General features: G+C 37.8%; 1 protein-coding gene across 3 annotated transcripts in view; it reads right to left on the bottom strand.

Annotated features, from left to right (window-relative positions):
• Positions 1-3,673: 3,673 nt before the first annotated feature.
• The window catches only part of LOC138442772 (medium-chain specific acyl-CoA dehydrogenase, mitochondrial), a 43,306-nt gene continuing 28,424 nt past the window's right edge, over positions 3,674-18,555 (bottom strand). Inside the window, exons 9-13 of one of the 3 annotated variants that reach the window (XM_069594846.1) lie at positions 16,423-16,563; positions 15,774-15,869; positions 8,232-8,480; positions 6,561-6,619; positions 3,674-4,034 (exon numbers count right to left, since the gene is read on the bottom strand). In XM_069594846.1, coding sequence (XP_069450947.1) covers positions 4,028-4,034; positions 6,561-6,619; positions 8,232-8,480; positions 15,774-15,869; positions 16,423-16,563 — 552 coding nt within the window. In that variant the 3' untranslated portion in view covers positions 3,674-4,027. Of the gene's footprint in view, positions 4,035-5,694; positions 6,620-8,231; positions 8,481-15,773; positions 15,870-16,422; positions 16,564-18,555 lie in introns of those variants that run through there. The other 2 variants (XM_069594837.1, XM_069594857.1) reach the window with 2 other exon arrangements.

Here is an 18,555-nt window from a genome sequence, read left to right as displayed (position 1 = left end):
ATCTGAATTAAAAGTTAAAGTTTAAGGAAGTGTTTGGAACAAGGAAAACAACATTCACACATTCACATACCAAACAGGCAAAAAAGCAATAATCGTACACTGTCATTACTTTCCAATTTCTCCTTTATATACTAATTACCAAGTAGTAAAACTTGGAACATTTGCTTTTGATCTTCCAAGCAAACAAGTCTAATACATAAAAAAGCAAACTTCAAACTTATTATGCATTTTAAAATTCTGTAATCTATTTTCCCTCTCCCCATGAAAAGATTAGTTGGTTTGTAACTCACAAAAGATCACACTTTATTTCACAAAATTAAAAAGAAAAAATAACCACAACTCTTCATTGTATATATACATGATATGAAAATCCTTTTTATAATACACCCAATACAGAAATCTTTAAAGTTCCTCAAAGGAATATTTAGATGTTCCTCATGTTTCACAAATAAAGTGATAGGTTATATATTCAGAATGACACTTAGAAAAGAATTTTAGCAAGTTAATAAAAACAAGTATAGAAACACGCTGCAAAGGAAACAGGAGAAAGACTGAGTACAAAATGAGGTAAAAAACATTTTTCTTTAAATATTTTATTTCAAGAAGTCAATTTCTACATTAAAAGATGAACCAATCCAAGACACTATTTGTTAACAGTTCATCAAAAGCACATAGTTCATTTAACTTAGATTCTAATAGGGCTCTCAACTTCAACATCTCTACCTACACTTTTCACATCTTTGATCTAAAACTTCCTACATAAAAATTTTAAGATGTTTCCCAGAAGCTTTTCTTCAAAACAAAAAAATATTTCCACATTAACGTTTTCATATTTTCTCAAAATTAAATTTGCTACATTAAGAAGTGGAAACCTATCCATGAATCATTTCTATATACTATTAAATTTTAAGCCTAAGCCTTTTTCCATTTTTCTCTAAATTTCATTTAAAAAAAAAACATTATAGTCACACATATTTTAGTAAAACAAAAATTTCTTGACAACACTTTTGAGGGAATTAGGTTTCAAATGTTACATATAAGAAAGCACACTACTCTTTTTAAGGGTGAGAACTTTCTGTGGCAAATGACATAAGCATGATATTAGCAATGAAATTACATAAAACACTTGATTTTAAAAAATTGTATCTTTTTAATATGGAATGAAAGCAAATCTTATCACACATCTATAATTAGACCTGTGATCTCTTTCTTAAAATATCAGTCATCAGGTAATCTCTAATAGTAAAACAATCCACAGTATTTCAAATTGCAAAGAAATGTTTCCTACCTTGCCTTCTTCTCTTTCTACTGACTCCATTCCAGCCTTCAGATCCATGAGGCACTTCAATATACTTACATTTGTCCGTATTTCACTTACGTAACACGTTCATTCTGGTTACTTGTGACTAAAATCTCTTAATTGATAATTATATAATCACTCAACACATCATCAAAGGTACTTTAATATTTTCGTTATATGGCTTTAAAATACAATTAAATGTCTAGAAGCTTTATGTAGGTGAATTTTTTAACTTAGGTAAATGCAAATTTACATTTGGAACATACATATTACATGTAACTTGTAATTTCAATGTTCAGTTCAGTTGCTCAGCAGGTGTCCGACTCTTTGCCACCCCATGAACCACACCAGGTCTCCCTGTCCATCACCAACTCCCGGAGTCCACCCAAACCCATGTCCATTGAGTGGGTGATGCCATCCAACCATGTCATCCTCTGTCATCCCCTTCTCCTCCTGCCCTCAATCTTTCCCAGTATCAGGGTCTTTTCTAATGAGCCAGCTCTTTGCATCAGGTGGCCAAAGTATTGGAGTTTCAGCTTCAACATCAGTCCTTCCAACGAACACCCAGGACTGATCTGATTTAGGATGGACTGGTTGGATCTCCTTGCAGTCCAAGACTCTCAAGAGTCTTCTCCAACACCACAGTTCAAAAGTATCAATTCTTTGGCACTCAGCTTTCTTTATAGTCGAACTCTCACATCCATACATGACCACTGGAAAAACCAAGAAAACTAAAAAGCCTCTTGATGAAAGTGAAAGAGGAGTGAAAAAGTTGGCTTAAAGCTCAGCATTCAGAAAATGAAGATCACGGCATCTGGTTCCATCACGTCATGGGAAATAGATGGGGAAACAGTGGAAACAGTGTCAGACTTTATTTTGGGGGGCTCGAAAATCATTGCAGATGGTGACTACAGCCATGAAATTAAAAGACGCTAACTCCTTGGAAGGAAAGTTATGACCAACCTAGATAGCATATTGAAAAGCAGAGATATTACTTTGCCAATGTCTGTCTAGTCAAGGCTATGGTTTTTCCACTGGTCATGTATGGATGTGAGAGTTGGACTGTGAAGAAAGCTAAGTGTCGAAGAATTGATGCTTTTGAACTGTGGTGTTGGAGAAGACTCTTGAGAGTCCCTTGGACTGCAAGGAGATCCAACAAGTCCATTCTAAAGGAGATCAGCCCTGGGTGTTCTTTGGAAGGACTGATGTTGAAGCTGAAACTCCAGTACTTTGGCCACCTCATGAGAAGAGCTGACTCATTGGAAAAGACTCTGATGCTGGGAGGGATTGGGGGCAGGAGGAAAAGGGGACGACAGAGGATGAGATGGCTGGATGGCATCACTGACTCGATGGACGTGAGTCTGAGTGAACTCTGGGAGTTGGTGATGGCAGGGAGGCCTGGTGTGCTGCGGTTCATGGGGTCACAAAGAGTCGGACACGACTGAGCAACTGAACTGAACTGAACTGAAGAGGAAATGTATTTGGTCTTTGTCCTCAGTCCCTGGGTGAGCTTGTAACCAAAATTGTGGTGTGCCTCTTGCCACTCAAAAGCCAATAAAGAAGAAAGTTGGATAGAAAACAATAAATGCTGGAGAGGGTGTGGAGAGAAGAGACCCCTCCTATACTGTTGGGAATGTAAATTGGTACAGCCACTATGGAGAACAGTATGAAGGTTCTTTATAAAACTAAAAATAAAGCTAACCATATGACCCTGTATTCCCATTCTGGGGCATATATCCAGAGAAAACATGATCCGAAAAGACACACGCACCCCAATGTTCACTGCAGCACTGTTTACAATAGCCAACACGTGGAAGCAACCTAAATGTCCATCAACAGAGGAATGGATAAGGTGTGATATATACATATACAATGGAATTTTACTCAGCCATTAAAAAGAATGAAATAATGCCATTTGTAGCAACATAGATGGACCTAGAGAATGTCATCCTAAGGTAAGTAAGTCATACAGAGAAGGAAAAATATAGTGTATGACATCCTTCTATGCAGAATCTAAAAGAAATGATACAGATGAACTTTTAAAACAGACTCAGACTTCAAGAATGAACTTACAGGTGCCAGGAGGAAGGGACAATTAGGGAGTTAGGGATGGACATGCACACAATGCTGTATTTAAAGTGGATAACAAATAAAGACCTAGGGTATAGCACATGGAACTCTGCTCTATGTTATGTGGCAGCCTGGATGGGAGAGGAGTTTGGGGGAGAATGGATACATGTATATATATGGCTGAGTCCCTTCACTGTTCACCTGAAACTATCACAACATTGTTAATCAACTATACCCCAGTACAAAATTAAAAAGTTTTTTTTTTAATCACCTAAAAACAAGAAAAAGAAAAAAAGAAGCATGTTTTGTGGAATGTTTGCTTTATTTTGGATGCTGGAAATGGCTGGGGTTGGAGGCAAGGAGGAGGGAGACACATATAAAGCCCGACTCACCACAACCTTACAATCAGGGAAAAAGAGATTTTCTAGACAAAGAGGGCCACATGTAGAAACAGCAGTTAGCTCTGACAGTCATCTTGAAATTGGTCATGTGGTGGTCTGACCAGTGTCATCTTGATTGCTTTAAATACAGTTAATCTTCAGTTCCAGGGTCAGTTTATTTCTATTTCCTTGAGACAAATTCTCAGAATTGTGGCAGCTTAAGTCATGGCTACAGTCTGGTCATTTTGTAGTTAACTTCTTTCACCTGGTGGGGCTTTCAGACTCTATAATACAATTCACAGGATATGGCTCAGAATACTTTCTATAGCTTTGGAGGAGGAACTAAAGGTTTTTGACTTTGCTCACTGATTAAACAGTTACTGTTTTATCCTGTTTGACAGCTTTTCTTTGCTTCTGCATTTTCTCACTTCTCTGATTAAATAAACTTTTTCTTTACCTAAAGTTTCCCACAGACAACAGGCAGGCAAAGGACACGGGGAAGTGGGGGTGGTGGTGGGTAAGGACCATAAGGTCCTGCTTCCCTTTCTGTTTTTTCCCCCAATATTTGGTCATGCCTGCTCTAAGTTCATCAATTCCTTGGAATTTCCTGAGCAGTAGAAGTATGTTATATTATTCCTAATGAGCTTCTTTCAAAAGATCAAAGTAGAGTTATGCTAATGAGGTGACAGTGTGGGACCCCTAAAGAGGCTCAGGATGGGGCTGATCTCCAAAAAGACCAAGTAATTAGAGGGTACTGTTGTGGTCTAGAATGCTGCCCACAGCATACCTCCCCGCTGCCATCCAACATATGCTGAAGCCCTTAACAGTTCTCATGTGAGCATATTTGAAGCTTTGGGCTTCAGAGAAGTAATGAAAGTTAAATGAGGTCATAAAGGTATGGTTCTAATCTAATAAAGCTGGTGTTCTTTAAGAAGAGATGCCAGTGCCTTCTGTCTCCCTACAGTTGTGCACAGACACGAGGCCGGTGAGAACACAATGAGAAGGTAGCAGCATATTACACAAACCAGGATGAGAGGCCTCACCAGAAACCAACCAAGATGGGACCTTGGTCTTAGACTTCTAGCCTCCAGAACTGTGAGAAAAAAATTTTCTGTTGTTTAAGCCACCCAGTCTGTGGCATTTTGTTACAGCGACCTTAGCTGACTAATGCAGGTGGGAATTTCAGCCCCACCTGACATCTGGGGAGGAGAGGAAGGCTGAAGATTCTACATAAAAACTTGAATGATGAGATTCAGGAGTTTCCAGATTACACACTGAACTATGCTTCCAAGGAACACACTGAAGTACTGGAGGGGTGGTGCATTGGGAGAAGTTATGAAACCCCGGTGTCTCTCCTTATACCTTGCTCTTTGCATTTCCTCCTCTGTAATAAACCAGTAAGTGTGTTTTATCTGAGTTCTGTGAGTCATTCTTGCAAATTATCAAGCCTGAGGGCAGGGACATGAAATACCCAAATTTGTAACCAAAGTGGACAGAAGTGTGGGTAGCCTGGGGATCCAGGATTTACAAGTGGTGTTGAAAGTGAGATACCACTTCAGGCAGAGTGGGCCAGAGTTCTTAAACCTGTGGAGTCTGATGCTAACTATTCTGCATTATTGTCAGAATAAGATTGAACTGTGGATGCCCAGTTGGTATCAGAACTGGAAAATAAGTGACATAAGAAATATCATCTGGTATAACATATTTTAGCGGTATTCAACATTTAGAATTACAAACAAATAGTAAATTCACATTTGGCCCTTTCATTATTCCATCTTGATATTTTCTGTGGTATCTAACAATGCAATCTAATGAAAATATGGACAGCTAACTTTATGCAATTCAAAATCAAAACATGAATTTTTTTCCCATCATAGTAAATAATAGTGTATATTATTACATGAAATAATAAGACTTTTTGAAAAGAATACAAACATACACAAATTGAACAGATACATAACACAGAACAAATTTAAGTTTATTTTTAGAATGTATGTGCATGAAATCAGATTGCACACAATACACCAAAGGTTAACCATAGACCAACAGAGTCATATGAAAATAATTTAAGGGAAACTGTATTGATTTTTTAAAAATAAGGCAAGTGAAATGTGGGCTCAGAATTATGTGGGTTCAAAATTAAAAACTTCTATGTAACTTCTGGTCACTGTTTAAAGGGAGAATATGAACATCAAATTTTTGACTATTACTATACAAAAGAGAAACCAAATGCTTTCCAAATTGCAGTAAAATTAATTCCTCTAATATAAGACCATTAAGTCTACAAAGTCACTGACAAGTTATTTAAATCCTAGAATATTTTCTCAATGTAAATTCTGGAACATTCTGAATACTTTATAAACCTTCTTTTCTGTCTTTGGAAAACCACTGAAATTCCAAGAAATTTCTGTTGCTCTAATTTTCAGAGGTTCAAACAACAAACTAAATGTATTTTTCTAGGTTAATGTAATTCAGGTACAATGGAACTAAAGGAAAACACATAACTTTAATAAAATCAAATGCATTATAGAAAGGGCAAGTCATAAAGTTAAACAAAAGTAGAAAACTTGGGTTGGCCCAAAAGTTCATTCAGGTTTTTTCATAACATTACAGAAAAACCCAAACAAACTTTTTGGCCAACTGAATACTATTAGAATCAGTTATACAGGTTTAGTACAAGAGAATCTATGTTAAAATTTTCACTGGCAAAAAAAACCTTAAAGCCCTTCCTCTTTCCTGGAGTTTAAACAGTAGATCTTATTTTAATTACTCAAGAATTATTAACACGGTGATCTGGTTAGTTTTTATACCTGCCAATGTGTTCACGGGCTATAATAAGCCTTTGAATTTGTGCTGTACCTTCATAAATCTGGAAGAAAAAGAAAGTAGGTTAAATATAGTTCATATGTAAGTCCTCAGAATTTTAGACAGTACTCTAAACTCCATTCCAATACTAAACTGAATCAAACCACACATATGGTCTATAATCTACAGTGATTCTGAAACCTGATTTTCTGAAAACCATGAAAATACATAATTCTCTAAAGATTAGTTAAAATTGTTATAAGAACGCTACCAAAATTTTGGAGGACAGTCTTAAAAGGATATTGACTTTCAAAAAGTATTTGGGAAATCTAATGTTTAATGTTGCTGAAATATTTAACCAACTTTTTTGAGCTGTTTTAGCTAGTTGTCACCTTCAGTCATTTTCTATTCTTACTCTCAAACCTGATTTTTACTTTTTGTTCCTAAGGAACTGAGTTGCTAATGAAAAAAGATCCTGGAAGGATTTTTGTTGTTCAGTTAAGTATTCCTAGAAGACAGCCCTCACTTCCAGTTTAAACTTCTAACTATTTGTTCAGATGCCTGAGAAAAGTATAAAGGTAATGATTATAGGCTCCAGGGAAGGGAGAGCATTATCAAATAAACTTGGAACTTTAGATAAGGCACAAATTGTGGTCCTCAGTTTTTTCAAATCTAAATTGAGGGGCTGCTGCTGCTGCTAAGTCACTTCAGTCATGTCCAACTCTGTGTGACCCCATAGACGGCAGCCCACCAGGCTCCCTCGTCCCTGGGATTCTCCAGGCAAGAACACGGGAGTGGGTTGTCATTTCCTTCTCCAATGCATGAAAGTGAAAAGTGAAAGGGAAGTCACTCAGTCGTGTCCAACTCTTCGAGACCCCGTGGACCGACCACAGCCTACCAGGCTCCTCTGTCCATGGGATTTTCTGGGCAAGAGTACTGGAGTGGGGTGCCATCACCTTCTCCAAATTGAGGGGCTGTTGTCTAAATTTCTTTCTTTAACATTCTGTGATTCTACCTCTGGATTTTAAATGACTAGATTTGTCAAATAATTTCCTGGGGGTTGAGGGAAGTAATGGAGGAGATATTGAGAAGCATGGCTTATAAATACTTAAGATACATGTGGCATGAGCATTTATATCTTATTTACTAAATCACTACTATCTCTTCACTACTATCTCTAAGTTTTCTTAACCATCAATTTAATTTAGAAGACAGAGTCATATCACATTCTCTTCATGTTATTTTTACCTCCCAAATATGACCTCAAGAGTTGTCAGGTAAGATTCAAAATAAAATAATTTAATTAGTTTACATGATTTATGTAAACTTTTAGGAGAGCAAAGAGTGGGTTACAATTAGCTAGGATGTTAAGAATCAAAGAAGAGCTATTCAGATAAATCTACATGTCTACACTATTTGCTTTGTTAAGTAATTACTTTGTAATTACTTTGCAAAAGTAATTTGCTTTGTTAAGTAATCTTGCTCACTCAAGGCATTTACTTCAAAGTAACATTCTTCTTTGTGTTAACTAGTTCTAAAAATTTAGGCTCACAGCCACTTATTATGATGATTTATTATTAACTGTGACATAAAATCTTTAAATAATCAGAGATCTACCATATGATTTATGAATATTATGTTTCTTAAAAATCAACCATAAACATTTTTAACATTACCTGATAGATCTTGGCATCCCTCATTAATTTTTCTACAGGATATTCGGTATTAAATCCATTGCCTCCAAAAATCTGAACAGCATCAGAAGCTAACTGATTTGCGATATCTCCAGCATATGCCTTTGCAATAGAGGCATAATAGGTATTTCGGTGACCAGAATCAACTTCCCAAGCTGCTCTCTGGTAACTCAATCTAGCTAGTTCAACTTTCATTGCCATTTCAGCCAGCAAAAATGATATTCCTTGGTGCTAGAATTAAACAGAAAAAAGTTTAAGGTATTTATTGAATAATTTAAAATTATTTCCCCTGAAACTTTTTTTAACTTTAAAAACTAATTTTAGACTTAAAAAATTACACTCTGCTTCCTCGAGTGGTAACATATTACAAAACCGTAGTATAATTAACATTGGTAAAACATTATCAGCTAAACTATATACCCTTATGGCAGAAAGTGAAGAGGAACTAAAAAGCTTCTTGATGAAAGTGAAAGAAGAGAGTGAAAAAGTTGGCTTAAAGCTCAACATTCAGAAAACGAAGATCATGGCATCTGGTCCCATCACGTCATGGGAAATAGATGGGGAAACAGTGGAAACAGTGTCAGACTTTATTTTGGGGGGCGCCAAAATCACTGCAGATTGTGACTGCAGCCATGAAATTAAAAGACGCTTACTCCTTGGAAGAAAAGTTATGACCAACCTAGGTAGCATGTTCAAAAGCAGAGACATTACTTTGCCAACTAAGGTCTGCCTAGTAAAGGCTATGGTTTTTCCAGTGGTCATGTATGGATGTGAGAGTTGGACTGTGAAGAAAGCTGAGCGCCGAAGAATTGATGCTTTTGAACTGTGGTGCTGGCGAAGACTCTTGAGAGTCCCTTGGACAGCAAGGAGATCCAACCAGTCCATTCTGAAGGAGATCAACCCTAGGATTTCTCTCGAAGGAATGATGCTAAAGCTGAAACTCCAGTACTTTGGCCACCTCATGCGAAGAGTTGACTCACTGGAAAAGACTTTGATGCTGGGAGGGATTGGGGGCAGGAGGAGAAGGGGACAACAGAGGATGGATAAGATGGCTGGATGGCATCACTGACTCGATTGACGCAAGTCTGAGTGAACTCCGGGAGTTGGTGATAGACAGGGAGGCCTGGCGTGCTGCGATTCATGGGGTCCCAAAGAGTCGGACAATACTGAGCGACTGAACTGAACTGAACTGAAACTATATACTTTATTGAAATTTGGCCAAGTTTTCCACCAATGTCCTTTCTCTGTTGTAAGATTGTATCCAGGATTCCAACTGAATTTAATTGTTATTTCTTCGTAGTCTTTCCAAAGCTGTTAAGATTCCTCAGTGTTTCCTTCTCTTTCACGACCATTGTGCACTTGTGAAAAATACTAATTGGTTATATTTTGTAGAATGTCCCATAGATTGGGTTTGCATGATGTTTTCTCAGGACTGGAATGAGGTTATATATTTTTGATTAAGAAAAATACCATAAAAATTATATGGATCCTTCTGAGAGCTCCTGGGATTTTTAAAAGAAAATTGCCATAGACAGTGAAAAATAATGTGGCACTGTTATCAGGTGCTGATGGGAAAATGATAAGGACAAATAAAAGATGTTTTTTATCCTCTAGAGGTTCATAATCAAACAGGGAAAGTGTTAGTCACTCAGTTGTGTCTGACTCTTTGTGACCGCATGCACTGTAGCCCACCAGGCTCGTTGGTCCATGGCATTCTCCAGGCAAGAATACTGGAGTGGGATGCCATGTCCTTCTCCAGAGAATGTCGCCAACCAAGGAATCAAACATAGGTCTCTTGCATTGCAGTCAGTTTCTTTACTATCTGAGCCACCAGGGAAGCCTAATCAAATAGGAAACATATAAATATTTTCAATAGGAGACAGTAAGTTACCTGTGAGTTATATGGCCAAGATATGTTATAGGATGGAACTATGTCCACCATACCTTGATATGTGAAAGTTTCTAATATGAAGTATGCTTACAACGTTGGAAAAATATATTCATGACCCCAAAAGAGCAGAGGACACTTTCTATTTAAAGAGTTAATGAAACATTCTACATGATAGATAACATGTCAGACCACAAAAAAAAGTCTCAATAAGGGTAATAAGGGTAATAAGGTTGAAATCATGTCAAATGTCTTTTCTGACCACAGCGGTAGAAACTATAAATCAAAAACAGAAACAATCCTGTAAAACACATGAAAAATGTGGAATGTAAACAACATGCTATTTAAAAAAAAAAAAAAGATCTCTTAAGAAATCAAAGAGGAAATTTTAAAAAATACCTGGAGACAAATGAAAACGGAAACATAACATTCCAAAATCTATGGGACATAACAAAGGCAGTTCTAAGATGGAAGTTTATGGCAATTCAGGCCTTCCTCAAGGATTGAATGAATTAATGCATGCAGTACTGTTTGTTGAGAAGTTCACAGTGCAAAACATATCATAAGTGCTAGAAGTAGAAAGGTTTCCAAAACAGAAATCTACTACTTGTGCGGAGCTTACATTCTAGTGAGGCAGTAAGAAAGGTAGCAGACAAACGCGTCCATGATATAATGTTGGGCAGTGCTAAGAGCTATGAAGAAAAAAAGGGCGATCTTCCCAGGTGGCACTAAGTGGTAAAGAATCAGCCTGCCAGTGCGGCAGACACAAGAGACACAGGTTCGATCTCTGGGTTGCAAAGATCCCCTGGAGTAGGAAATGGCAACCCACTCCAGTATTCTTGCCTGGAAAATCCCGTGGACAGAAGAGCCTGGCAGGCTACCATCCATGGCATCGCAGAGTCAGACACGACTAAGCACACATGCATCAGTCACAGTCATCATTATATCAAATGTTTCAGGTGTTACTTTACACAAGGTAATCAACAAGACCACCTGACCTGCCTCTTGAGAAACCTGTATGCAGGTCAGGAAGCAACAGTTAGAACTGGACATGGAACAACAGACTGGTTCCAAATAGGAAAAGGAATACATCAAGGCTGTATATTGTCACCCTGCTTATTTAACTCATATGCAGAGTACATCATGAGAAATGCTGGACTGGAAGAAGCACAGGCTGAAATCAAGATTGCTGGGAGAAATATCAATCACCTCAGATATGCAGATGACACCACCATTATGTCAAAAAACGAAGAGGAACTAAAAAGCCTCTTGATGAAAGTGAAAGAGGAGAGTGAAAAAGTCGGCTTAAAGCTCAACATTCAGAAAACGAAGATCATGGCATCTGGTCCCATCATTTCATGGGAAATAGATGGGGAAACAATGGAAACAGATGTTATTTCTTTGGGCTCCAAAATCACTGCAGATGGTGACTGCAGCCGTGAAATTAAAAGACGCTTACTCTTTGGAAGAAAAGTTATGACCAACCTAGATAGCATATTCAAAAGCAGAGACATTACTTTGCCAACAAACGTCCGTCTAGTCAAGGCTATGGTTTTTCCAGTGGTCATGTATGGATGTGAGAGTTGGACTGTGAAGAAAGCTGAGCGCCGAAGAATTGATGCTTTTGAACTGTGGTGTTGGAGAAGACTCTTGAGAGTTCCTTTGACTGCAAGGAGATCCAACCAGTCCATTCTAAAGGAGATCAGCCCTGGGTGTTCTTTGGAAGGAATGATGCTAAAGCTGAAGCTCCAGTACTTTGGCCACCTCATGAGAAGAGTTGACTCATTGGAAACGACTCTGATGCTGGGAGGGACTGGGGGCAGGTGGAGAAGGGGACGACAGAGGATGAGATGTCTGGATGGCATCACTGACTCGATGGACGCAAGTCTGAGTGAACTCCGGGAGTTGGTGATGGACAGGGAGGCCTGGCGTGCTGCGATTCATGGGGTCACAAAGAGTCAGACACGATTGAGCAACTGAACTGAACTGAACTGAGTCAAGGGTACATTCTTTAGTGAAATGAATGAGGAAGTGGATATCTGCCTGGAGGAACAAACATAAAAACAACAACAAAAGGTCACTTTTTGTTGATGACAGAAGACCACTGCAAGTACTCTGGATTTTGATCTGAGTGTGATGAGAAGACATTGAAAGAATTTTGAGCATAAAGTGGTTAAAAAAGGAGATATAAGTTTTCTTTCTAAGTATATCTTATTTCAGTCTCAAGTCCCAAATAGTATTTCTCCTCATTCATTTTCCCACCAAGACATGGAAATCATGGGGAAGAGGTATTGCCTGCTAGCAAAAATAATCAATGCAAATGACAGTTACTCATAAGGGATTCTTTCATATCATCCCAAACTACTCCAACTTTAACCTGGATGGAGGATTTTGACTAGACAAAGGAGTAAGCAGTTATTGCCTACTATCAGGAGATTTTATCATCCTGTAATTTGTTATCGGTGTTCCTAGTTTTACTTTTTGATAAGAAAAAGTACCATCCTCTGTTTTTGTCAGTTTTCTTTACCCACAGCAAGTTAAGCACTAGAGGATAGTGACACAGTGTTCTCTTGAAGAGAGAAGTAGTAATAACAACAATGAGAAACATGAGAGTGAACAGGAGAGCTATGATTAGAATACTACACTCAATAATGTCCCTTAAAACAAAACTAAAAAAAAAAATCTTTTTTTTTTGAAGTAACAGACCAAAGCTATGTATAAATCACTAGCTTCATATCTCCTTTGTTTAGCTTAGAAAAGTAGTAAGCAAAAACACACTTTCTATACTTAACAGTAAGAGCCCATGGAGGCAAAAATATCATTGTGCAGATAGTAAGAATACAAAAAAGACTCTTTAGAGTCTGTAAGAAGAGGAACATGAAATATTCTATTTTGAGTTGAAAATAGCCAGAAGAATATCAGATAGTTGGTGAGAAGGACCTGAAAATGATGTTATCTGTTTATGATTAAACTAGATTAATACTTAATAATAAACACACATTTCACTAATCTGTATACATATAGCTCTGGTGACATAAATGAGCTAATATAAACTCTCTTTTTGTCCCTAAACACAAAGAAATGTTTGACTTAAAAACAAAACAAGGGGGCTTCCCTCGTGGCTCAGTGGTAAAGAATCTGCCTGCTAATGCAGGAGACATAGGTTTAATCCCTAGTCCAGGTAGATTCCACATGCCATGGAACAACTAAGCAAGTGTGCCACAAATATTGGGCCTGTGCTTTCGAGCCCAGGAGCTGCAACTACTGAGCCCACGTGCCAACTGTTGAAACCTCTCCACTCCAGAACCTGCGCCACGCAACAAGAGAAGTCACTCCAATGAGAAGCCCGCTCACCACAACTAAGAGAGTTGCTCACTGCAACTAGACAAAAGCTCGCAAGTATAGCAACAAAGACCTAACACACTCAAAAATGAAGTTATTTAAAAAATAAAAGCAAAATAAAACAACTCGAAGGAAAGAAACTAATCTCCAAGGGCCTCCAAAAATTTAATCCTGATTGAGAAGCAATGACATGGGAAAGGAAAAAAAATCAGACTGAGATTTGAATCTAATGTGATAGGAGTTGAAGTTTTAATGAACACAGAACAGGAGACATGTGAGAATGAAAAAGATGAGGGGCTGAAATTGAGATTCTCTGCCTATAAGAACTTCTCTTTCCTAAGGAAGAACTAAAAGTCTCAGCTCATCAAGGCAAGAAGGCCATAAAGAAGCTTATTTCTTGCCCAAGATTCTGTCTGGGAGATTTAAAAAAGGAATCTCTTTTAAGCATGTAGTCAATGTATACAGCTGTGGTATAGGATTTCACAAGAGGAGAAATTCATGTGAAAAAAACAGCTCTAACAATGCTGAAACCTCTGGGCTACCTGATAAAAATACTGGTCTCTTGAATACTTCCACAATGCATTGAAGGAAACTAATGAATGCTGCTGCAGATAAGCTTATAAGCAAAAATCAAGACAGGAAAAAACTGGTCATAACAGAGAGATCAGATGCAGCAGGCCAAAATATTAGCCACCCTAAGAACTTGAAATAACAGAGAAAAAAATCAGAAAGTGACTATAACTGAAGTTTTATATAATTAAAGAGATAAAAAAGGAGAAAGAAAAGCTATGTTGAAAATCCAGACCACCATAAAAGAAAGGGTAGAAATGAAAAAGAACCAAACATAAATTCTATAAATGAAAGAAGTCATTAAATGGACTGAAGAGGAGATTAGATGTAGGGTTAAAAAAAAACTGAAAAGCAAATCTGAGAAAGTTATCTAGATTATAGCAAAAATAAATTACATAACTGAGGTTGAGATACAGAAGTATACTAATCCGAGTTTCATCTATAGACCACAAATTGTTACTGGACAATACTGGACTGGTTCATGATACACAAAGTGAGAGTAAGCATTTGTAACAATTTGATAGTGTTGTGACATTCTTATTTTATAAAAATAATGGTACACAGTTGACTGGAAATTAAAACCTATCTTCTACCAGATAGTTTGAGAACCACTGACACATAGGGATAGAAATAGGGACTGTCCACTGTGCAATCAATAGTTACAGGAGTTATAGAAGAGAATACAGACAATGGGGAAGCATAAATGTTTGAAAAGGTAAGATTAAAAAGTTCTTGAGAACTGCCTGATAATCCAGTGGTTAGGACTCTGAGTTTCCATTGCTCCAAGGGCCCAGGTTCAATCCCTGGTTGGGGAATTAAGATCCCACAATACATGCTGCGTGGCCAAAACACAAACAACAATAACAAATAGTACTAAAATTGTTTGATTATTTGATAAACAAGAAGACATGAGAAGTAACACAGATTAAGAGCATGAAGTAGAATCCTGGATCTATGATTTCTAAATTTTGTGTTCTTGGACAAATTATTTATTCTAAGCTGCAGCTTCCTGGTCTTTAATGGAAACTGTATAAAATATGGTGGCTCAGAGGGTAAAAACGTCTGCCTGCAGTGCGGGAGACCCGGGTTCAATCCCTGGGTTGGGAAGATCCCCTGGAGAAGGAAATGGCAAGCCACTCTGGTACTCTTGCCTGGAAAATTCCATGGATGGAGGAGCCTGGTAGAATACAGTCCATGGGGTCACAAAGAGTCAGACATGACAGAATGACTTCACCAGTGGAAATTGTAGTATTAACAAAAAAGAGTGTACTGGTGGAATTAGATAATACAGGCACTTAAATATTAGGTGTTCTTTTTCTTCTTAATTAACATAAATCCCAAAGCAGACAACAGATATTAATAGTAGCAAAGTCTAAAGAAGATCTACTCTTGGGACTTCCCTGGTGGTCCAGTGGCTAAGACTCCACGTTCCCAGTGCAAGGGGCTGGAGTTCAATCCCTGGTCAGATAATTAGATCCTACACGCTGCAACTAAGACCTAGTGTAGCCAAATAAATTTTTACACACACACACACACACACACACACACACACATATACATATGCAAATCTATTCTTAAAACCCACCCTGACACTTCCACTTCACATTATCTTCTTGTTACCAAAGCAGAAATAAACTATTTTTTATTTAAAAGATAGTTTTCAAATATTAAGTGAAAATGAATGGTTTTACATTTGAACAAAACAAGTATAGTATTATAATTACCTCTATAAGCAGCTTTCCAAAAGTTTTTCTGTCCAGGGCATACTTGGTAGCTTCATCCAAAGCTCTCTGTGCTAGTCCCACAGCAGCAGCTGCAACCTAGCATTACATTTTACAAAGCAGAAGTTCATGTTGTCTTTAAAACATACATATAATGGCTACTTGCCTAAAATCTAAGTTAAAGTTTGCACAAAGAGAAGCTGACCTATACCTTAAGGCAATAAAGGGCGGGGGAAATGACAAACACTTAAATTTATATTTTATATGAATTAAAGGTTAATGGAAGGCATTTGCAAGGCACAGGATCAAAGCCTAGAGATAAATCATTCTTTCTGTTTAACAGGGGAAAGCTTCTCAGGGGAAATATTCCTAATGAGTGAGGCAAGAGGAATGAGTACACATCAGCAGGAATGATTAAATTAAATGTGAAATGCTTCTTTGTAAATCTAACAACTATAGTAATTTTGCTCTTACTAAAATAATTTCTGTAACAGCAAGAATGTTGAAGAATTCTTAGGGAAAAAAACCCCTCCATCTTTAATAAAAGCAGATATTTAAAAAGAAATACAGACCAAGCAAACAATGTTAAAGCGAAAATATTCAATATAATAAATGAAAACTCCCATAAAGGTTATTAAGCCATCTTACTTACTGGTGGTCTGGTTTTATCAAATGCTCCCATTGCAATTTTGAAACCAGCTCCCTCACCAATTAAAACATTTTCCTTAGGCACTCTCACATCTTCAAAGACAATTCCTCTTGTATCTGAACACCGCTGGCCCATATTTAATTCCTAATAAGGAAAACAATATGTAGTATGAAACATATTTTGAGCTAGCATAAATTCTTGCTTTAAGCACTGTTAAAGACTTTAAGATTTTCTGCAATTGCCTATTTATATGGAGGTGCCTATTTATATGGAGGTGCCTATTTTCTAAATATACCTTTACAGGACTACAGTCACACCTATTCATTTACATATTCTCTGTGGCTACTTTCTTGCTCCAATGGTAGAATGAGTATTTGTGACAGAGACCAATTGGCCCTCAAAATCTAAAATACTTGGGTATGCTCTATCTTTGAAAAAAAAAGTTTGTGAAACTCTCATCTAAAACAATGTTTCACAAACTCAAAATGTTGACTACAAATTGTCACTTACCTGTCAATGACAAATGGCACTTGCTGAGAGCATCTGCCAGTGACTGAACAACAAGGGCAATCGCCATTTGCCTAGGCAGAGATTGAACCCTGTGGGGCTGCAGCTGCTGACTTTACCTCCCCAGGGAGTTCAGGGTGGAATGAGGCACTCTGTGCTCCAGGGAATCTGGCAGAACGGGTCTTTAGATGTGTGCTGTGTGCTAAGTTACTCAGTTATGTCCGACTCTTTATGACCCCATGGACTGGACTCTAGCCCGCCAGGCTCCTCTGCCCATGGGGACTCTCCAGGCAAGAATACAGGATTGGGTAGCCTATCCCTTTGCCAGGGTATCTTCCTGACCCAGGAATTGAACCCGGGTCTCCTGAACTGCAGGTGGATTCTTTACCAGCTAAGCTACCAGGGAAGCCCTGGTAAAGACCTACCAGTTCTTTAGATAGTTGGGTATTTTCAGGAACTGATTTCATGATCCCACAGAGTCTCCTGGGAAACATAACAGTCCTATTAAGACACTCCTCCTTCCCATTTCCCTCTAGTGGCTCAGATATTAAAGAATCTGCCTACAATACAGGAGACCTGGGTTTAATCCCTGAGTCAAGATCTCATGGAGAAGGGAATGGCTAGAAAAATCACTAAATTCCTTCATGGTGACATTAGCTCCTTGGGACTGGCAGAAAACCTCTGTAAAGTAAGCACTTGATTGCACTGAACTCCCCCTTCACCAAGATCTTATATATTGACGTTCCCTGACTGCCTCTTTGGAGCTGTCTCTCAGAACTATCTGAGGTCCTGTCTCACAGGCTGCAGTCCTCGTTTTGCCCCCAAATAAAACTTAACTCACAGCTCTCAAGTTGTTCATCCTTTTTCGTCAACAAAACCAACAGTAGTCTAAAGTTTACATGTACATATTACCCACAAAGACAGATTTCATTGTATGTTTGAAGACTATCTTTTTACCACAAATGTCAGTAAAAGCATTTAACATAATTTGCTTTGGAGCATTTAATTTTAGCTTAACTAATAGAACTAGCAATGTACTGAGTAAAAGCTGATCTTCTGTTAATATTTATCTCCACCTCTGAGAATTAGGGGTTCTGAGACAGAATTTACATGTAGAAAAATTAACTCTTTTAACATACACATTTCTAATAGTTTTGACAGATGTATATGTACTATATGTACTATCACCACAATGAAGATATTATAGTACGCCTAAAAGTTCCTTTGTACTCTTTTAGTCAATTCCCTTACTCTACTCCCAATCCCAAGAAATCACCAATCTGATTTCATCCATAAGTTTTTCCTTTTCCAGAATGTCATATAAATGGAATAAGCTGATCCTTCTGTGTCTGACTTTTCACTTAGCAAAGTGCTTTTAAGATTCATCCATGTTGCTGCTGATCAGTATTTCAGAGTAGCATTCCCCTAAATGGATGTACCATATATCCTTTATCTGCTCACCAGCTGATGGGCATCCCTCACTGCCCTGCCACTCCCAAGTTTTCAGTAATTATAAATAAAGCTGCTATAAACATAGGTCCTTGTTTTTATTTCTCTTGGATAAATATCTAGGAGTGCTGGGTATGTGGTAAGTGCATGTTTAACTTGGTAAGAGATTGCCAGGGACAT

Source organism: Ovis canadensis, chromosome 1 (genome assembly GCF_042477335.2).
Source record: "Ovis canadensis isolate MfBH-ARS-UI-01 breed Bighorn chromosome 1, ARS-UI_OviCan_v2, whole genome shotgun sequence".
NCBI lineage: Eukaryota > Metazoa > Chordata > Mammalia > Artiodactyla > Bovidae > Ovis > Ovis canadensis.
The sequence above is the reverse complement of the archived record's forward strand: the minus strand, read 5'-3'. Positions and strand labels throughout refer to the sequence as shown.